Below are 19,727 nucleotides of genomic sequence, written 5' to 3'. Positions count from 1 at the left end.
TAATGTCACAATAGAATGGGAAGGGAGCTCAATCTTTTCTAGTAGCAATTGTGTGGGGGCTGCTGGAGACAGAGAAAAATTTGGTTTGCATCGTCACAGGAAGCTGCTGAGTTCCCATGGAAGCCTTAAGAAAAGGAAGCTGGAGCTATCCTGTCTTGGCATTGCATGTATAGTTACCACCTGTTTTTTATTACTTGTGATTGGACAGTGGTCACCTGAAGCTCTGTGTAGACTAGAGTTTCTTATTGTGTTGTAATTCAAACTGAATTGATAGGTCTGATGCTTCTTGTTGCATACAGGGCTGTGAGTCACCTCATTACTACCTGCCCCCAGCATGAGGAAGTCTTGCCTGTGCTAGCTGGGTGATAGCTCCTTAACACAGCCAGCCTGTCAGCCACTCAAGCACTCTCCCATGGGCTACACCAGCCCTGGCTTTGCCTTGCAGATTGACAGTAGATGCACTGCAGCCCCTGACTCCCATTGAAGTGTTGCCATGTGTTATCCAGCCCTTATCACCCAGTATACCACAGTTTTTTACCATAGACTACAGCTCCTGTGTTATGCACAGCACTTGAGTTCAATTATAAAATAGAAATTTATTTTATAATAGATTCAATTAAAAACAAGCCAGTGTGAGAGATGGGAATAATGCTTGATTTATAGGTAATTAGGACATGCATTCTGGAGCCTAAACTTAACTAACAAGTTATCCTTATCTTAAGCTTACCTCACTCAAAGTTCTTTCCAGCATTTTCAGCCAAGCTTGCCTGACAATCCTGTTTTCATTAAGCAAACTTTGCAGTCAGTTTACTTCCTCAGTGAGGGATGCCATGGTGTCTATCTGCATACCCATGTATACCAGAATAGGCCTTTTAATATCCACCTGAAAATAGGTTGGGTTGAAAAATACTAAGGGCTTGGCTACACTTGCGAGTTACAGTGCATTAAAGGAGCCCCGGGTGCACTAGCTCACTACCTGTCCACACTGGCAAGGCACGTAGAGCGCTCTGACTCCGCGGCTAGAGCGCTGCTGGTCCTCCACCTTGGCGAGTGGAATAATGTTTGCTGGAGCACCCCAGCATCAATGTGAAGGAGGTGTTGCATTACTGTGCTCTGATCAGCCTCTGGAAACGTCTCATAATCCCCTTAAATCAAGTGGCCACTCTTGTCATTGTTTTGGATATGTCCTTTGAAAGCTCCATTTGACAGCTAGCTACTTATCTGCTCTGAGACAAAGCAACCATTACTATGGAATGCTGTGTGTGCGCGCATGCGCGCGAAAGAGAGAGAGAGGCAGGGGGAGGTCTGCTACTGTCTGAACTTACAGGACAGCATGCTGACATGCTCTTAGCCCTGCAAAAAACCCCTCTCTCTCCCCCCACACATACACACAACACACTCCCTGTCACACTCCACACCCCCCCCCCCCGCATTTGAAAAGCACATTGCAGCCACTTGCATGCTGGGATAGCTGTGGCCATTGCAAGAGCTGCTCATGTGGCTACACCAGTGTGCTGTCAGTGTGAACAGACTACAGTGCCTTCCCTACTGCGCTCTACGAAGGCTGGTTTAACTCAAAGCACTCTACATCTGCAAGTGTAGGCATGCCCTAACAGTCGACCAGCTCCACTGGTGTTAGCACTGTATGGAGTGCCATTGTTACATGCTTAGAATGGGTTGATCTAAGAAGACAAATGCTTAAAGTTCTGGCCATCTGCCTGCAGCCCTTCTTGCTATTATCACCAGTGGAGGCATATGCTTTGGAAAGAAGTCTAGTGTTTTTATTTTAAGGTGGTGAATGCTGCTTTAACTTTATTTCCCTTATGTATTTCAGCAGTCTAGTTACATGATCACAAATAATACAACACATTATAAAACTTGTTCTATACTATTAACTGCAATCTGTTGTAGTACAATATAATACTTACTCCTAGGGAAATTCTGCACCACAACACGTGTGCAGAATTCATGTCCCCACACAGATTTCTCTGATTCCCTGCAGAAAAATGACTTTGACAGGGATGCCAAGGGACGCTGCCAAGAGCAGTCCCGCACTACTCCTTAGCAATACAGGTACATCATTTTGGGTGTCTGGAGCAGCTGGTGGAAAGGTAAATCACTGCGGGGCTGAGGACACTCCAGCCAGTGGCTCCTACCTTGAGCCAGGGTTAGCTGCTAGTCTGGCTGGGCTGGAGGCAGGGGAAGATGGGACTTCCTCAACCCTAGCCACTCTTTGCAGGGGAAATGTTAGACCCACCTCCAGAAACCTCCCCCAGCTGCAGGGAGCTCAGCATCTTCCCCTGCTTCCTGCCCCCATCGCTCCTCAGCTGGAGTGGGGGGAAGGAGCACTATATGGGGAGCTGCTCCCCCATCCACCCAACCCCCATGCATCTGGACCTCCCATACCCAGACATCCCTGCTAAGCCTCCCTCTTTTACATCCAGAACCCCCCTTGCCCTCTATACCTGAACCTCAGCGCCTGCATCTGTAGCCCCCTGCCTCCAGACCCCCACCCCTGCACCCAGACCACCCCCAACTGAGCGCCCTGTACTCAAACCCCCCATCCTGATGCCCCACCCCCTGCACTACCCTGAGCCCACACATCCAGACCCCTATGCCACTGACACTCCCTCCCATGAGCTGCACCCAGACCCCCCCCGATGAGACACTCTCCCCCCCCCCCCGAGTACCCAGACTCCTCTGCTGAGCTACAACCATCTTCACTTGGAAGCCTCTGCATAGTCCCATTGCTGCTGCACCTGGGACCCCCCTCCCATGTGCATTCAGATCCCCCCACACCTAGACTTCCCCACTGAGCTTCCTGCACCCAGATTGTTCCACACAGAATCCTCTCACCCCACATCTGGATTCCCCCCAACACTGAGCCCCTCCACACTTGGATCCTGCCTGGTTGAGCCTACCTGCCCCACACCTGGTGCAGAGGGCTCCAGGGTGTTTCTGGGGCAGGCCCAGGCCTTGTGCTGTGTCAGGGTCAGGTGCAGCCTCATTGCTGAACACAGGTTCCTGAGGTAGGGGGGGCTGCAGGGTGATCCTCCACCTTCATGCAGCCAGTGGTCTATGCACCCCACTGCCATGCTGGTGCTTCTGCATTTATTTATTGACAAAACTTGCACAATTTAAAAATATTGTGTGCAGAATTTTTCATTTTTTGGTGCAGAATGGCCTCAGGAGTATACTGTGTATAACAAAGTTCATGAAAGAGACAAGGTGGGTATGGTAATATCTTTCATTGGACCAACTTCTGTTGGTGAGAGAGAGAGAAGCTTTTGTGCTACAGAGCTCTTCCTTAGGTCTGGGAAAGGTATTCAGGGTCTCAGATCTTGTTTTTTAGTGTAAGTAGTTAGCATGTATTCTAAGGGACCATTTAAGCTGAAGTTAATGAAAGTCACTTGTTTGAAAATACACACTAAAACATTCTTAGACAACATATGTAATACTGAATAATGATAGTGAAAAGTACAAGCTGGCAGAGAGGGGTTTACAATTAAAATAACTTTCAACACCTCTGTCCTAAGTGTGCTTTGGTAAGACATTTTACTATAAATACCTTAATGCTAATTATTTTAACTGGATATAGAAAAACACGCATGGGTCTATTTAGGAAAAATCTCAATTTTCAGTTTGTACTTTTCCATTTAGAAATAATGTTAGGTGTTTTTAAAGAAAACTTACATTCTTATGTGAAATTCAAATAACAACATACAATACTTGGATCAAGTAATCTTTGACTGTTCTCACCACAGTGTGAGTATCTACTGCAAGTCAATGTGACTTAAGTTCTGAAGTCACTTAGATGCGTTTGAAAATCTTACTGTAATCAAACAATATAAAGTTACTACAGTTCTAAAGTATATTTAGTTTAGTAGCAAACAGCTAGCGATATTCTACAATAACAAATTAGCATTCAATGGGATAACTGTCTCCAATGGGGAAAACTGTCCTGTTATGTGTAGTGCATCGGTACTGACAAAAATGATGAAAACGCATATTTTAGAGAGAGGAACTTGTATTAAAAAAACAAATTATAAGTTAAAATTGAAAACAGTGTAAATGTATAGGTTGGTACTCTAAGATTGTAGGAGAAAACTGGATGACAGTGAAGTAATATAAAGACATAAAACTACTGTAGTATGTGTGCACTAGGAGTAAAATGAAGTTTCACCCAGTAAACTGTAATGCTTCTCAAAGTATTGGATCCATGTGATTTGCTATAGTGTGTAAAATTGGGCTATACCTATATGCCTACCTTTGCAAAGAATTCTGAGAACCTCAGGAGAGGGGTGGGGGAGCTCTAGTACAAAACATTATTATTTATTATTTGCATAACTGGTATTGCAACTGACTTGGGTTTAGTTTTGAACTTGACATGTAGGTCATGATCCTACCACTGTGAAGCTTATTACGGGATTGGGGCCTCATTTCATATGTACCAACGTTCAGAGCAAAGGCTGTCCTGTTGATGCATGCATAGCTAACTTATGGCTTGTCTACATGGCCCCAGATTCAGACTACAGAGGTATGAACTGCAGCTCACACTAGTGTGCTATGCTGTAACTCTCCCGGGTAGACCCTGTGGGCATGAACCTGAACTAGGAACCTTTTAGTTAGCTTAGCCCTGTTTGAAAGAAGACTGTTAACATGAACCTGATACCTCTCAGCTTGCAGCAGCAGTGTCCACATGAGGGAGTTGGAGTGCAGCATACCAGTGTGTTCTGCAGTTCACACCTCTTAAATCCAAATTGCAGGGGGGAGGGGTAGCCGTAGCCCTAGTGGCATAGCAAGTATATGTATTTCATGGTGTATAGCAAATGAGACATGGCTCTGGAAGAGTCTTGTTTCATTTGTTACACACCTGTTTAGTGTGACTGTCAGCTTCACTCTGGTTCCATAAACTACTCATGGAAAATGGAACTACTTATGCATCTCTCGTACCCCTTTTTGTAAAGCACTTTGAGATCTACAGATGAAAAAGTGCAAAGTATTACTGGCCCCACTTTACAGATGTGAACACTGAGACAAAGATAGGTTGAAGGATTTCCGTTGATGGCGCTAATAGCGACTTAGACTTTAACCACTTAACCAAAGGATTTGGATTTGAATCCTTGATCTAGGTAAGACTTGGTACCTGTTTTGTCATCTGTAAAACAGGGATTTTAATACTGAATAATGTACCTCACAGCCATATCTGGATTATTAAAGAGGAATGTTCATGGTGTTTTTAATGACCACAGACTAGGAGAAAGCAGCGTTACTTAGAAACTGGAAGAGCTGTTTTATTGGATGGCGTTATATTGAGATAGCAGTGTACCTAGAGACGACCTTAATTGTGCCCCATTTTACAAATGTGGTGTTCTACAGTTATTATTTTTCAAATGTAGACTGGTACTGTGCAGTTTTTTCTTCAGCCTTAGATTTGTATAAATACTGCACTTTCTTAATGTAGCTTTTTTTTAACGTGGAATTTTCTGTTTCTTGCATCTCACCATTTTTCCCCCACCCCCTAGGATCAACTATCAAAAATGTATTTATTAATATGTGCAGGTACTGCACGTTAAAAGTACTTTGGTAGGAGAATAAAGATCTGTTTAAGGCTTTTCAAATCTTTGTTGTTAATCTTTTACTGACCTTCACTTTTTCCACCTCCCTCCCCTCAGGCACCTCCGTGGGCATATCTTGCTTGTGCATGTGGCCTTTTCATTTACCAGTCTTTGGATGCTATAGATGGAAAACAAGCAAGAAGAACCAATAGTAGTACTCCTCTGGGAGAACTTTTTGACCATGGTTGTGATTCACTGTCCACAGGTATTGTCACTTGTAACTGGAAGATAATGGTTAATTAAAACTATTTATTATTAGGAAAATCTCCAAAATATAAACTGGAATATAGAAAGAAAAACCTTTGTCAGGCATACTATTGAGGAGATGAGCAATTTGATGCTATTGTATTGCCAAACAAATCTTCTTTTGGTTGTAATTTACTTCTTTTAAGCAGAACCTAAATCTGACTAGTTTAGTGTTACACTGACACTGAGGGAATTTAGGCCCTGATTCAGCAAGGTATATAAGAATCTGTAAAGCTCTAAGCATGTGAGTGGTTCTGTTGACGTTATGGGGTCTACACATGTGACTTGCTAAATTGAGCCTAATTTAGTAACTTTACCTAGCTTATGTTTAGAATAGAAAGAATGCTTCTAATTTAGTTTTAGATTTACTTTATTAAAACAATTTTAAAGTCAGATTTTGGGCCTAAACTATGTGACACTGGGAGTCCAAATTTCATCCCCGACTCTGCTCTGTTGAAAGCAGAGGTAACTTTAAACCTGTCTTCAATGAAAGATTCAGATTGTTTTTGTTTGAGTACTTAGATCACAGTTTATAAGATTCTAACAATTAATTTTGATGGGTGATCACTCTATTATGATTTTGTAATTTTAGATGTATAGAATGCATAATTTTACTCCTGAGGGCATTCTGTGCCAAAAATTCTGTGCACAATATTTTTAAATGATGTAAATTTTATTTGTCAAATAAATGTGGAGGCTCCAGCATGGCACTGGGCATCCCAGGCCACTGGCTGTACAGAGGGGGGAGATTACTGTGCAGCTCTCCCTCCCTCCTCTCCCCCTAGACACAGATTCAGTGGTGAGGCTGTACCCAATCCTGACACAGCGCAAGGACCGGGTCTGCCCCAGGAACACCCCAGTGCCCTGGCCCTCCATACCAGGTGCACCAGGTGTAGACAGGCAGACTCAGCAAGGCAGGATCCAAATGTGGAGGGGCTTAGTGTGTGTTTGGAGGGGTGGGATTCGGGTGTTGGTTGAGAGGGTTCTGTATGGGGCAGTCTGGGTGTGGGTGGGTCAGTGGGTGATCTGGGTGCAGGGGGGATCTGGATGCACAGTGGCTTGTGGGGAGGGTTCTGGATGCAACAGTAATGGGACTCTGCCGGGGGGTCAAGGTGGTTGTGGCTCATTGGGGGAGGCCAGTGTAAGGGAGTGGGGATCCAGCTGCAGTTGGTTGGAGTTTAGAGGAGTGAGGATCCAGGTGCGGGTGGTTTGTTGGGGTGCTCCAGGTGCATGGAGAATGGGACTCATTGGAGTGATTCGGAGTGTAGGGGGAGTGGGGCTTGGTGGGAGGGTCTGGGTATGAGGGGGTCTGGATGCATGGGGGTTGGGCAGATGGCGGAACAGCTCCCTATACAGGGATCTCTCCCTTGGCAGCTGAGGAGTGTGTGTTGGAGTTCTCAGAGATTCCTGCAGCTGGGGGAGAAATCTGGGGTTGGGTCTGACCTGGCCCCAGATGCCATGCAGGGAAAGAGGAAGTCCTGTCCTCCCCAGCCTAGCCAGGACTAACAGTTGAGCCTAGCGCATGGTAGGAACCACTAGCTAGGTCTTCCCCAGTTCCGCCCTCTGTCCCACAGTGATTTACCTCTCTGTGGACTGCCCTGGGCACCCAGAACATACTGCTGGAGAGGGTTGCATGACCGCTCTTGTGGCTTCCCTTTGCTTCCCTGGCAAAGTCATTTTTCTGCAGGGAAGCAAAGAAATCTGCAGGGGACATAAATTCTGCACGTGCGCAGTAGCGAAGAATTTCCCCCAGGAGTAATAGTTGCCTTTTTTGTGATTTTCACATAAGAAAACTTGGTAATTTCTTTTAATGAAAGACACAGTGAAAGAAAATGGCAAACTTGAACAAAAGTAAACAAAAACAAGGAAATTCCAAATTAAAAGCCTGATCTCATAAATTGCTGAGAATCTCTTTTAAAGTGCTGTGCCCCCTCTCAGCTCCCATTGACTTCAGTAGGAATGGGTGCCTTTTACAATGGGTACCGTCTGCAAACTCTCTTAGTTGATGGTCTGCAATCTGTTGTGATAAGATTATGCAGAGGTATTGTAGGTCACAGTAATGTATAATCAACAGCATCTCAGCAGTCACCCTGTGAGATGCTGAGCACCCTCAATGAACGGCAATAATAAAGCAATGAAACATTTGCATTAATTGAACTGTTTTTGTTTATTATGTGACCTATAATCTTTGTTAAAAGTCTTTATTATATAATGTAGCGGTTTACTGTAATCTCACAGTGCCGCTTTCTCTGGGTCCTTTGCTAGAATTCTGTCTCCTGTATGGTTTTGTAAAGATTTCTTTGTACATGTTTGTTTATTTTTGTCTGATTTCTTCTGCAGTCTTTGTGGTTTTGGGAACTTGTATTGCTGTGCAGCTGGGGACGAACCCTGACTGGATGTTCTTTTGTTGTTTTGCTGGGACATTCATGTTTTATTGTGCGCACTGGCAGACGTACGTCTCTGGAACATTGCGCTTTGGAATGTAAGTAACTCAGTTGAAAGTAAAACTGTAAACAGTGAAGTCAGTTTTCTGTTCAATGTATGTCCTGTACTAAGATTCTTAAATTAGTAAAAGGTGGGTAGGTATGTATGGATACATATATTCACATACTTTTATAATGATGACTACTATATATTGGAGCCACTGCATACAAAAATAACACTAAATAATTTTTGAGCCTCTTATTATCAGGAGAAGAAAAACTTCTGCTCTCTGAAATAATCGCTAACAGCTTCTGATGTGAATTAAACACAAAATAATGTGTATTCAGATAGATGGCAACGTGATTTCAGTTATGCAGTCATTCCTGTGTGTCTAGGAAAAATCAACCACAGCATTTGCACAGCAGTTGATTTTTGCAAGATGTGCATGTTTAGTCCCTGAGCGCTGATCTTAAATAATATTTACTTAACTCTTAATAGAATGTGGTGAGATTTTGATGTGGAAAATTAATATAAATTGACATTTTTGCCTACAATCTGAAGCCGTGAGCGTGCATTGGGGTCTGTGTTAACAAATCCCAAGTGCTTGTGAGAAGTCTGACTCTGGAAGTGAAATTTTGGCCTTATTAAAATCAATTACAAAACTTCCATTGACTTAATGGGGGCGCTGGTGTGGAAGGATTTCATGTAGAAGACTAGGCTATTAGGGCTGATGCAAGATCAAGTCCCTAATCAATGGCTGTTGTGTAATCCTATTGGCTCTAAAGGGTCCTCAAAATACAATATTTATATTATTGGAAATATCTACATATGTATAAAGTCCATCTGCCAAGTATATTTCAAATGAGGTTAAGCAGCCTATTGAAGGATGTCCTCTGTGTTGAACAAGAATCATATTTGAACATTTCTAGAAATTTTTTATATTCTATTTAATTTGTGGTGATTTCCAGCTTTAAAGTATGTACAAGGTACAAACATTATTCATTAAATGGTCAGTCAACAGGTTTCTGGGTATTGCAAAATTTTATCAAACTAAAAATAATCAAGTTCTGGGCCTTTTGGCTGAAATAGCCCCTTAAGGAGATATTTAATATTCATTGATCTTACCTGATAAGTCTAATTGGTTAGCTCCATTGAATAGATTTCTGATAGAGCCATATGAAACATCAAGATAACCGGTATTCAGTGTATAGTCAGTATTCCATAAAAATCAAGGGTCAGACTCTAATCTCAATCACATAAATCCAGAGCAACTTTAGCAACCTCATTGGCGTCTTTTGAGATTCATGGTGTAACAGATGAAAATTTGGTCCCAGTTCCTGGACTTATCCACATAAGACTTATGCCCATAATGTTAGGTCCTTGTTCTTTCAGAACATAATTAGGGCTCCACTCTGGAACTGTGGAGCATCTTCAGCTCCCATTGAAATCAGTGAGCATTGAGGACAATGGGCACCCTGCAGAGACCAGCACAAAGCGTCTGATTTTTATAAAGGCCTAAGCATGGGCTTAAATGTTGAAGGTGCAAGTTATATTTACATTTCAAACTATCTGATTTCCAGGTGCAGTCAAAGAAATAGCCATGTAAATATTCTCATTTCCCCATACAAATTCTAAGATCCCTTTCACTGGGATCAATGCAGCAAAACTTGCCTCTAATTTTACAGATGCCATGTTTTAAAATCTAATTTTACAGGAACCTCATTGTTAAAATGAAAAATTATCAGTATTTTCTGATAAATCAATATTTATAATACATCGTAAAGGTCACACAACTATATTATGTGCTTAATATTACAAGTATCAGATCAGCATTTGTATAATGAACTCATACTTTTAACATTCCCACTGTCATAAGGCTAATAGGCTTACAACAAACTGCCACAAAAACCAGAGAATGAATATTAGGAAAAAAGACAATAAGCAATGCTAAATATTAGCTTGTCTCTGAAGCTTTCTCTTAACCAGTCTTTGCACTGTAAGACTTATTCTGCCTCCTTCCTGAGACTTGCAGATATAGGAAAGCTTTCATTGGCTGCTTCCCCTTGTATGACTTGGCACTTCTATTCTACAGTAACAAAGGCTATTTTTGTTGCAGCTTTAGTAGCAAAGAATTACTTTGTTACCTGACATGTTGACAGCCAGCAAAGTCAGTGGCTATTTTGGATTTAATTGGAAATTAAAAAGTTGAATATGAGAAGTATAGCTAAAGTGTTAGAGTAAATTTGATGCTTTTATTTGTCAAATTACAAAATTAGTTCCCAAAGGGAAATGGCAGTATAACTGGACCTGTGTACTGCATTCATTAGAAATGTGACTTGATATTTTTATTCAAATACAGAACTCATATTCAAGGGTTACATACATTGAAAATGGGCTATTTAGCTGTAAATGGGAGTGTGAAGAGTTGGAGAAGGTAGGCTACAAAATACCCCAGCGATCTGTTGTTACATCATTAATTAATATGTTACAGTAGCTGTGAAAGAGGAAGTAAACAGAATAATGAAATAAAATGTGGAGACTTATAAACTGGTGAAGATATAAGAAAGATATAAATGGATCTACTGAGGTTAGAAATATGAGCAGGAAATAAAAGGAGATTCAATCTGAAAGAACACATCTATATATGTCTGAGAGAAAGTAATCCCCCAGACAATACATAGAAAGGGTAGTAGAGAGCTCTGATGCTCTAAGAGACTTGAGGGTGATAGTTGATACCAAATTAGAAATGGCCTCTCAATACCATGGTAGACTGTATACAGAGAAGCATCAAAGAACAAGGAGTTGATGAGCACTTTCTATATGTTGTGATGAGACTCCATCCAGAATATTGCAGTCAGTTGTGGACTCCACAGTACCAGAAATTATTATTTTCTCTGGAGTCTGGACCTTGACCGAGAAACTTGGACCTTGAGGAAAAAAATGACTACCTCTGGCATAGATCATCTGACCTGCTGGGATCTTCTGAAGGTGGTATAACTGTAGGCCATGAGGTAGATTTAGGCCATGTACGTATCTTTAAAAAGCATTTGAAAACTTTCCACATCAGAGCTCATTGGACATTGAAGAGTTACAGAGAAGGAGATAAGATGTTGTACTGGATAGAAAATTGGCATTAAGATCAGGAAGTATGCCCTAAGCATAAAGGGAAGTGCTACAAGTTGAAAATGGTGATATGAGTGGAGTACCCTGGGACCAGTTATAGGATTAGAGTTCATTAAATGGCAGCAGCCCCTATATTTGTTGTCTAACACTTCACATTATAAAAACTATTCTATTTCTTGAAGAATCCTAACAGCTACATGGTATGCAGAAAGGAACTTGAAGTTTGGCAGAGGATTGTCTTGAGGTCAGGAAGGTGCCTTTTGCTGTCCCAAGGAATATCTCTTCTAGTTTGTCTGAGTTAGTTGTCAACAGTTGCTACTTCCCATCTGTTTTTTCTTCAGTAGCGTTTCCTAGAGGTCTGTCAGGGTTCTATTAGTACTGTGCATGCATCTTTCTGTAGCATGTCACACACTCAAACCTCCTGATAGGGCAGAGGCAGAAAGGATGTTCATTGTTGTCTTCCTCCTGTGCTGCTTTCCATCATTATGACACCTTTGACAAGGTGTACTTATCTGGGTACTAAGAGACCATGAGATAGTCACCACAAAGTGAGACAGATTGATAAAGGTTGTGAAAGGCACAGAATTAATATTAAGTGAGGCCTCATACCCCTCACGAGCTGAGTTGAACCTAAAATTCCAACATGACACACAATTCCAGCTACACTGTCTCTCAGAAATAAAGTTCTAAATCTAAAAGTACTTGGCTTTGTTGTCTGTAAAGTGTGTATGTGCACGCAAAACTAGGAATACATGGAAATTTGGGCAGAAATGCTTCATTTAAAGAGGAGTTAAAATATAGATGAAGTACCTGGGGAAGAAAGCGAAAGCTTGGGCTCTAACTCTTTGCAGCAGCTAACACCTGCTTAGAACAGACTTTTCCACAACCTTGGTATACTCTGAAGTTTCTGAGGAACTGTCTGAAGCAAATGCAGTTGCAGCATAAAGAGAAAAAGCACAAAGCAGGTGCAACTTCAAAATGAGTGTATCCCATTTTGCTCGAGATTCCATAAACCAGCCTTCATATCCAGGCTGGATTCAAACAAATCTACTGTGCATCAGCCTCATGCAATACCAGGAATATCTTCAGCTAGTACAAGACCTAGGGTTGTAGAATATACTAAACAAAGGTGTACTGGAAAATAGTGTCTAACTGAAGTTTTTCTTCAGTTTCTACCTGCTGGCAAGGAACTGAGGAAGGCAAAGTAAGCCCTACAAAGCCCAGATTGGTACAGAGATCTGTAAGAACAAAGCTCCTTGAATGGAACTATTTTCTGCCAATAGCTTAATTCTTCTGTATGCCTCATGTATGCCTGCTGTCCAACCATAATAATTTTGTTAGCACAAGTGGAAATGAGACGGTAACCCCAAAATGCTTAATTTTCTCCCAAAGAAAATGTTCAAACAGAATTAAAGTTCATTTCACAATAGAACTTGTATTAAAATATAGTCCATTAGCAGCTCACAATTGTGGGTTTTTTATCTAACGTGGTCATTCTAGTTAAAAACCTGCATTTAGACAGTATATCTATGCACCAGCATAATCACTGGGACCAACAATGTTCTTAGCATTGCATGTTGTCTTTTAAGGACTCCATTAGAATATTGTCATCTATAAAATTGTTGAGCAGTGAAGAGGTAGATTACATGTAAGTAAATATTGACTTTCTTTGTGTTTTCTCCACCTTCCTCTTAATGGTTAGAAGGGGGAAAAAATGAAATGTTAGGTTTAATCTGTTAAAATGCAGGTTACAAATATTTAACAATTGTATTACAATTGTTCTATTGCCTTTTTATTTTTCAATAAGTCTCTCCAACTATAGCCTAAACCATTTTTGTAAAATACATATTTTTCCTCCATTTATTTTCATTTTTTAATCGGTTTGGTATGTTTCATAGACTACTACCGCACTTATTGGCAGGATGTGTATATAAGGAAAATAAAAGTTCCCTAAAGGATTTTTCTAGCTGGAGATATCCCCCAAAATAAAGTAATTTTGTCTTTTACTGTTTGACTTTCAAAATAACAGGGAAATTAAAGTTTGCTACAATATGTATGAATTTAAAAAAAACAAAAACCTTTACTGTGGTATAATGACTGAGGTACACAAAATAAAGATAAGAAATGAGGTCTAAAATATTTTTGTTTTTTTTCAAGAATGGTCCTATTTAATGTTTTCAGAACCCATTTTGGTGTAAAGAAACATTACATTTGCAATTTTCAAGTCCCTCTTTTCTTTTTATACATGTTCTGACAGCTTTTCTACCCAATTATCTTGTGAAAACTTCTTGTAGGATAACTCTAATTATAAAGGAAGATTTCACAACCTTACATATACATTTATAAAATTACAGTGCAAAATTTGTAAACAACCCTAATTAGTTGACATGGATTTCCTTTTGCTGCACATGTCTTACAAAATACAGTACAAAAGAGGAAGGGGAAATACTGGCTGTACCTTTTTAAATTAGAAAGATGCATTTCCTATAGCTGGAAATAGTGCTTAACTGTAATTCAGGTAATTATTAGCACTGTTGATTAATCAGTTAACTCAAATTAATCACCATTAAACACATTATTAAACAATAGAATACCAGTTGAAATTTAATAAATATTTTGCATGTTTTTCTACATTTTCATATATATTGTATTGTGTTGTAATTGAAATCAGTGTATATTTTTGATTATTTTTACTGTAAAAATGATAAAAGAAATAGTATTTTTTCAGTTCATCTCATACACATACTGTAGTGCAGTCTTTGTTGTGAAAGTGCAACTTTCAAATGTAGATTTTTGTTGTTGTTGTTACATAACTGCACTCCAAAATTAAACAATGTAAAACTTCAGAGCCTACAAGTTCACTCAGTCCTACTTCTTGTTCAGCCAATCGCTAAGACAAACAAGTGAGATTTCTAAAGATAGCTACAGCACTCCAACCAAGGTTTAAGAATCTGAAGCGCCTTCCAAAATCTGAGAGGTACAAAGTGTGGCACATGCTTTCAGAAGTCTTAAAAGAGCAACACTCTGATGTGGAAACTATAGAACCTGAACTACCGAAAAAAGAGAATCAACCTTCTGCTGGCGGTATCTGACTCAGATAATGAAAACGAACATATGTTGGTCCATACTCCTTTGGAGCATTATTGAGCAGAACCCGCCATCAGTATGGATGCATGTCCCCTGGAATGGTGGTTGAAGCATGAAGGAACATATGAATCTTTAGCGCATGTGGCACATAAATATCTTGTGACACTAGCTACAACAGTGCCATGAGAACGACTGTTCTCACTTTCAGATGACGTAAAGAAGAGGCGGGAAGCATCCTCTCCTGCAAATGTAAACAGACTTGTTTGTCTGATCTATTGGTTGAACAAGAAGTAGGGCTGGGTAGACTTGCAGGCTCTAAAATTTTACATTGTTTTATTTTTAATGCAGGGTTTGTTTTTAAACAATTCTACATCTGAGTTCAATTTTCATGATGGATATTGCACTACAGTACTTTATGTTAGGTAAAATGAAAAATACTATTGTTTCTTTACAGTACAAATATTTGTAATCGGAAATAAATATAAAGTAAGCACTGTACACTTTGTATTCTGTATTTTAACTGAAATCAATATATTTGACAATGTAGAAAATATCCAAAAATATTTAAATAAATGGTATTCTATTATTAACAATGCAATTTATTTAAGTGCTGGACAGCCCTATTAATTAACTTTAGTTCTGTACAGTACTGCTGTATTCATTCCATTTACACATCTCACCGCATTAATTTATATGAAAATGTTAGATTAGAATGAACTGAAATGACACTTGTATACATTTAAATTGAACAGTCACATTCCTTGCACCTTAGACTTACTAGCCTTTTCTTTTTGCCTTTAAATTATGTTGGGTTCTTGTGCGTTTTTCTCTTTAGTACAGAGATTCAAGTAGCAAAGCAGTCTGTCATGTATGCCTAAATCCACAACTCAGTGCTCAAACTCAGTAATCCTGTGCACTTGGCAGATATGTGAAGAAAGGGATTTCAGAACAATTTCCCCTGTAACGGTCTGTTTTCTAGTGCTCCATAGCTTTCCAAAACATTCACATTTGCTTGGTTCTCTTAAAAGGTGAATATTTTAAAAGTTTGAGCTAAATCCCTTATGAAGTATAAATAAAATTACTGTTTCTCTACCGTAGAAAAGGGAAAAACAAACCACACTTTTGACCATAACTACAGCAAAAAGGGCCAGAGTTTGAAACTTGGTGGGGACATAATCTTCATGGAGGAGCAGTGTTTTTTCTTGATTTTGTTTTAGCAAAAATAGTATAATTTTAAAAACTGCATATTAAACATATACAGTGAAAACTTTAAGACAACAGGCATATACTGCACAGGCATGTAGGGCTAGTCAGCTGTACAGTGTTTGGTTCAATATGCTTACAACCCCCACTAGGAAAACCACAAGATCTTAGAAGCTTCAAATGCTGATCTCTTTCTTTCAAAACTAAACACAAAGTATTAGAAATTAGGTCCTGGTACTGCACCTGCATAGGTATATGCTTGACTTTAATTAGGTGAGTGGTCCAATGGAATCCCTCTAAGTAAAGTTACAGCTAAACAATAATTGATTAAAAATGTGATGGTAAGGTTGCATAGAGTCACAGAGTCAGAAAATATAAAAGTCAAGATTCCAAGAGTAAGGTAATTTTCTCTTCCCACTTTCCTTAACTGTGGCAATATACTTACTGTTTCTCATTATACATACACCATAAAATAGCAGTTTTCACACTGAAACCTGATACATCACATCTAAAATTGAAAAGCATCTCGTGCACCATATTCATAAATTCAATCAGTGCAGTTACAGTGGATTCTTATTCTGATACTATACTCTAAAATTTAAATTAACCTGTATGCTAACTGATTGCAGCTTACATATCACCGTTACATGCATCTCAATTTGTGAACCGCTGATATAAAATATAGTGGATCTGTTACTACTCGACCTTTAATTTTTGAAGTTTTTGGCTTTGTGATTCTATTTTTAATTGTTCAGCCTTACCTAAAAATATCTTTTAGTTTTATTACAGATACTGTATTCTCTAACTGCGCCTCTGTGGGGAATATGTTCAGCTCCTCTTGCTATCTCTCTGCTTCACAATGCCCCAGTTTATTACTCTTCTCACTCTTTCTGGCAGAAATACAAACTTATATTTAATAAAGATCAGCACACTGGTAACAGTTCTGTTACCACTCGACAGGTGTCCATCTCATATTTGACTCACTTGTTCGCAGTCTCTGGCAAAAGCAAAGGACTTGAATGAGTATGGAGACAGACCTCCCTGCTCACTGGAGGCAGCTAGCTGAGGATTTAGCCATACTGGCCAGGCTGCTATGAGGAAGCTTGCACTACCACTGCCCACGTATTTGTTCGGTGGAAAACTTAGGGTGCTACTGCATGTGAATGTTTAATAAAAGGTCAGCATTGTCTGAACTAAGAGCATGGGGTTGAATACAAGCGGTCCTGAATTCTAATTCTGGTTGTGTCCCTAACATTGTGTGGCTTTGAGCAAGCCATGTTACCTTTGTTACTCGAGGTTTGTCTACACGAACTCTTAGTTTGCAGCAAGTGGGGGTGTGAATCTACCCCACACTAGTCTGCCATGCACTAACTGTCCATGTGGATGCTGGTTATGCACATTAACACTTTATTAATGTGCTATGGTCTAGTCCTCTTTGAAATGGGACTAGATCAAAGTGCATTAATTAATGGACTACTAATATGCCTCAGCAGTGTCCACATGGACAATTAGTCCATGGCAAACTAGTGCAGGGTAGATTCACATCCCACTGTGCTGAAAACTAAATGTTCGTGTAGATAAGTCTTGGGTGTCCCCATCCATAAAGTGGAGATTATAATATTTGCTCATCTGACTCACAGGGGCGTCGAGGACTAATTAGGTAATGTTCATACAGTGCTTTGAACATATAAAGTACTATATAAGTGCTAAGTGGTGTTTAGTCTTTGGGGCTTCCAAGCCATCATCTTTCACAGTTATTAAAGCTAAACTCACCTCCCACCCCCAAACCTCCAAAAATCTTAGTTGTAACTGTTGTAATGTTTTAAAGAGGAAACCTTTCTAGATTAAAAGTACATATTTGATACTCTTTAGCAGTTATTGAAAATCTGTTCTAATGGGGCTACTTCAATGAAAATCTCAGTATTTTTGAAATGTTTCTTTCCCTCACACATAGATTTGATGTTACAGAGTCCTTGCTTTGTATTATAGTATCCCAGCTTTTCACAGGAATGGTGCGGCCCTGGTTCTGGAACTATACGGTAACCGCTAGAATTAACACTACCCAATGAACAATGGCATAGATTCTGTAGTGCTAACACCTTTTGTCATGCACAGAGTAACTTGGAAAATGAGAAGCGTCTTTCTAATGATATTTCACAGACAACTGCTTTATTAAAAGACAAAATATCTGTAGTGTACGAATGAGCAGTAAAAAATCCACTCTGATTGGAAATGAGGTTTTGAGTATTTCACTGTTTACTTAAAACCACAGATAACTTCCTTTTTAAACAAAGTTTTGGTTTTTTTTCCCCCATTGGTTATTCGAAAACTTACAGTGCTGGCTTCAACTTTGCATATAATGATAGCCATAATGGTGAAAGCACCTCTTTACACAAGGGTCTGGATTAATTTGGTTGGAACCACCTTTTGAAAGTTGTTGTTTTTTGGTAAATGCTTTCCCACCAGAAAATAGAATTGTTTGAGTGGTTAATAGAATCATATGCCAGTTAAGGTTATAAAGGTCATATCTTGGCCATCTAGAACAAGCTCAGGAAAGGTCATGTATTGCTTTTTCCTTAAAGAAATTTGGTGACTATACCATAACTTCATCATTAGCAGTTTCACTGTTTAATTGACCTTTTTTAAAAAATGCTTTCCCTAATACTTATTCTAAATGTATCCTTTTTCATCTTTAGCTTGTTATCCCTTGGGATCCAGACAAACACTTCCTTCCCCTCTTCTGTATTTGTGTCCCTCTCAAGAAATTGCATCAGTTCCCCCCCACCCCTTTCTTTGAACCCTCCCTCTTTGTTAGTTTTGTTCTTGAAGGACATCAGAGCTTTGCACTATTTTGAGGGGTTTTCCAATCTAAGATGAAGGGCTGATTAGGGAGGTGACAAATCTAGCATTTTGGTGACTGGGAAACGGTTTGCTTTAGTATTTGCAAAGTCCAAGTATGAATAGTAGTGAGAGGCAGGCTGTCTGGCTGGCAGGAGGGAGTGATTAGGGCACCAGCTAGAACGTGGGACAAGTGAGTAGACATAAACAGTGTCTGGGTCAGGGAAACAGCCAGGGACGGCTCCAGGCCCCAGCATGCCAAGCGCATGCTTGAGGCAGTAAGCCACGATGGTGCTCTACCGGCGCCGCAAGGGCGGCAGGCAGGCTGCTCTCGGCGGCTTGCCTGCAGAGGGTCCGCTGGTCCCACGGCTTCAGCGGACCTCCCACAGGCATGCTTGCAGAGGGTCTGCTGGTCCCATGGTCCGCTGAGGCCACGGGACCAGCGGACCCTCTGCAGGCAAGCCACTGAGAGCAGCCTGCCTGCCGTGCTTGGGGTGGCAAAATTCCTAGAGCCGCCCCTGGAAACAGCTCTGCCAGTAGACAAGATTCTTTGCATTGGGAAGAGGTGACAGGAGAGAGCCAGTTTAATGGAAAAGCCAGTGTTCAGGAAAAGGAGGGCAAGTGGTGGTCACTTCCCCAAGCAAGGATGCCTGTGAGTTAGGGGGAGCTATGCCAGTGGAAGAGTCACAGACATTGTACCCTGGGAAATCCTCCTCCTCTTTCCTCCTTTCAAGAATGCACTGCACTCTATAGCTAAAATGGCTACCAGCACAAAGCTATTGCCATTTCAGTCTTCACATTTTATGTGACTTTTCAATTGTCATGTTTGCTCTAACTGAGGTTCCAGATAAGCTCTCAAGTAATATAAGTGACAAGTATGGTGTGCAAACCTAGATGAATAGATAGATGCCTGTGGTTGAACATGAACTGACTGCAAATAGTTTCAGTGCTACATGAAACAATGTGATCGTTGAAAAGAAACTGCAATGAGGGAGTTCCTGAATGTGCCCCCCTTTCCCCCCACAAAAAAGAGGAGAGAAAGCAGGAAGGCAGAGACCCCATTGGTCTCTGGCCTATATAATAAAGGGAAATGGGAATAGCTAACTATTAAAGCAATGTTTAAAAAGGGACAAGAGCATAGCTCTTGTGCTATGGATCTGTGCGAATGCTGGGAGAATGGATAATAGG

The 19,727-nt window shown here is 40.4% G+C and overlaps 1 protein-coding gene across 3 annotated transcripts in view; it reads left to right on the top strand.

The window, feature by feature from the left end:
- The window catches only part of CEPT1 (choline/ethanolamine phosphotransferase 1), a 46,820-nt gene that overhangs the window by 2,673 nt on the left and 24,420 nt on the right, over positions 1 to 19,727 (top strand). For all 3 annotated transcript variants that reach the window (XM_030561151.1, XM_030561149.1, XM_030561150.1), the window contains exons 3-4: positions 5,676 to 5,823; positions 8,205 to 8,346. In XM_030561151.1, coding sequence (XP_030417011.1) covers positions 5,676 to 5,823; positions 8,205 to 8,346 — 290 coding nt within the window. The remainder of the gene's footprint in view (positions 1 to 5,675; positions 5,824 to 8,204; positions 8,347 to 19,727) is intronic.

This window comes from Gopherus evgoodei, chromosome 4 (assembly GCF_007399415.2).
Source record: "Gopherus evgoodei ecotype Sinaloan lineage chromosome 4, rGopEvg1_v1.p, whole genome shotgun sequence".
Classification (NCBI taxonomy): Eukaryota; Metazoa; Chordata; order Testudines; family Testudinidae; genus Gopherus; species Gopherus evgoodei.
This window is presented reverse-complemented; position numbering and strand designations above follow the sequence as displayed.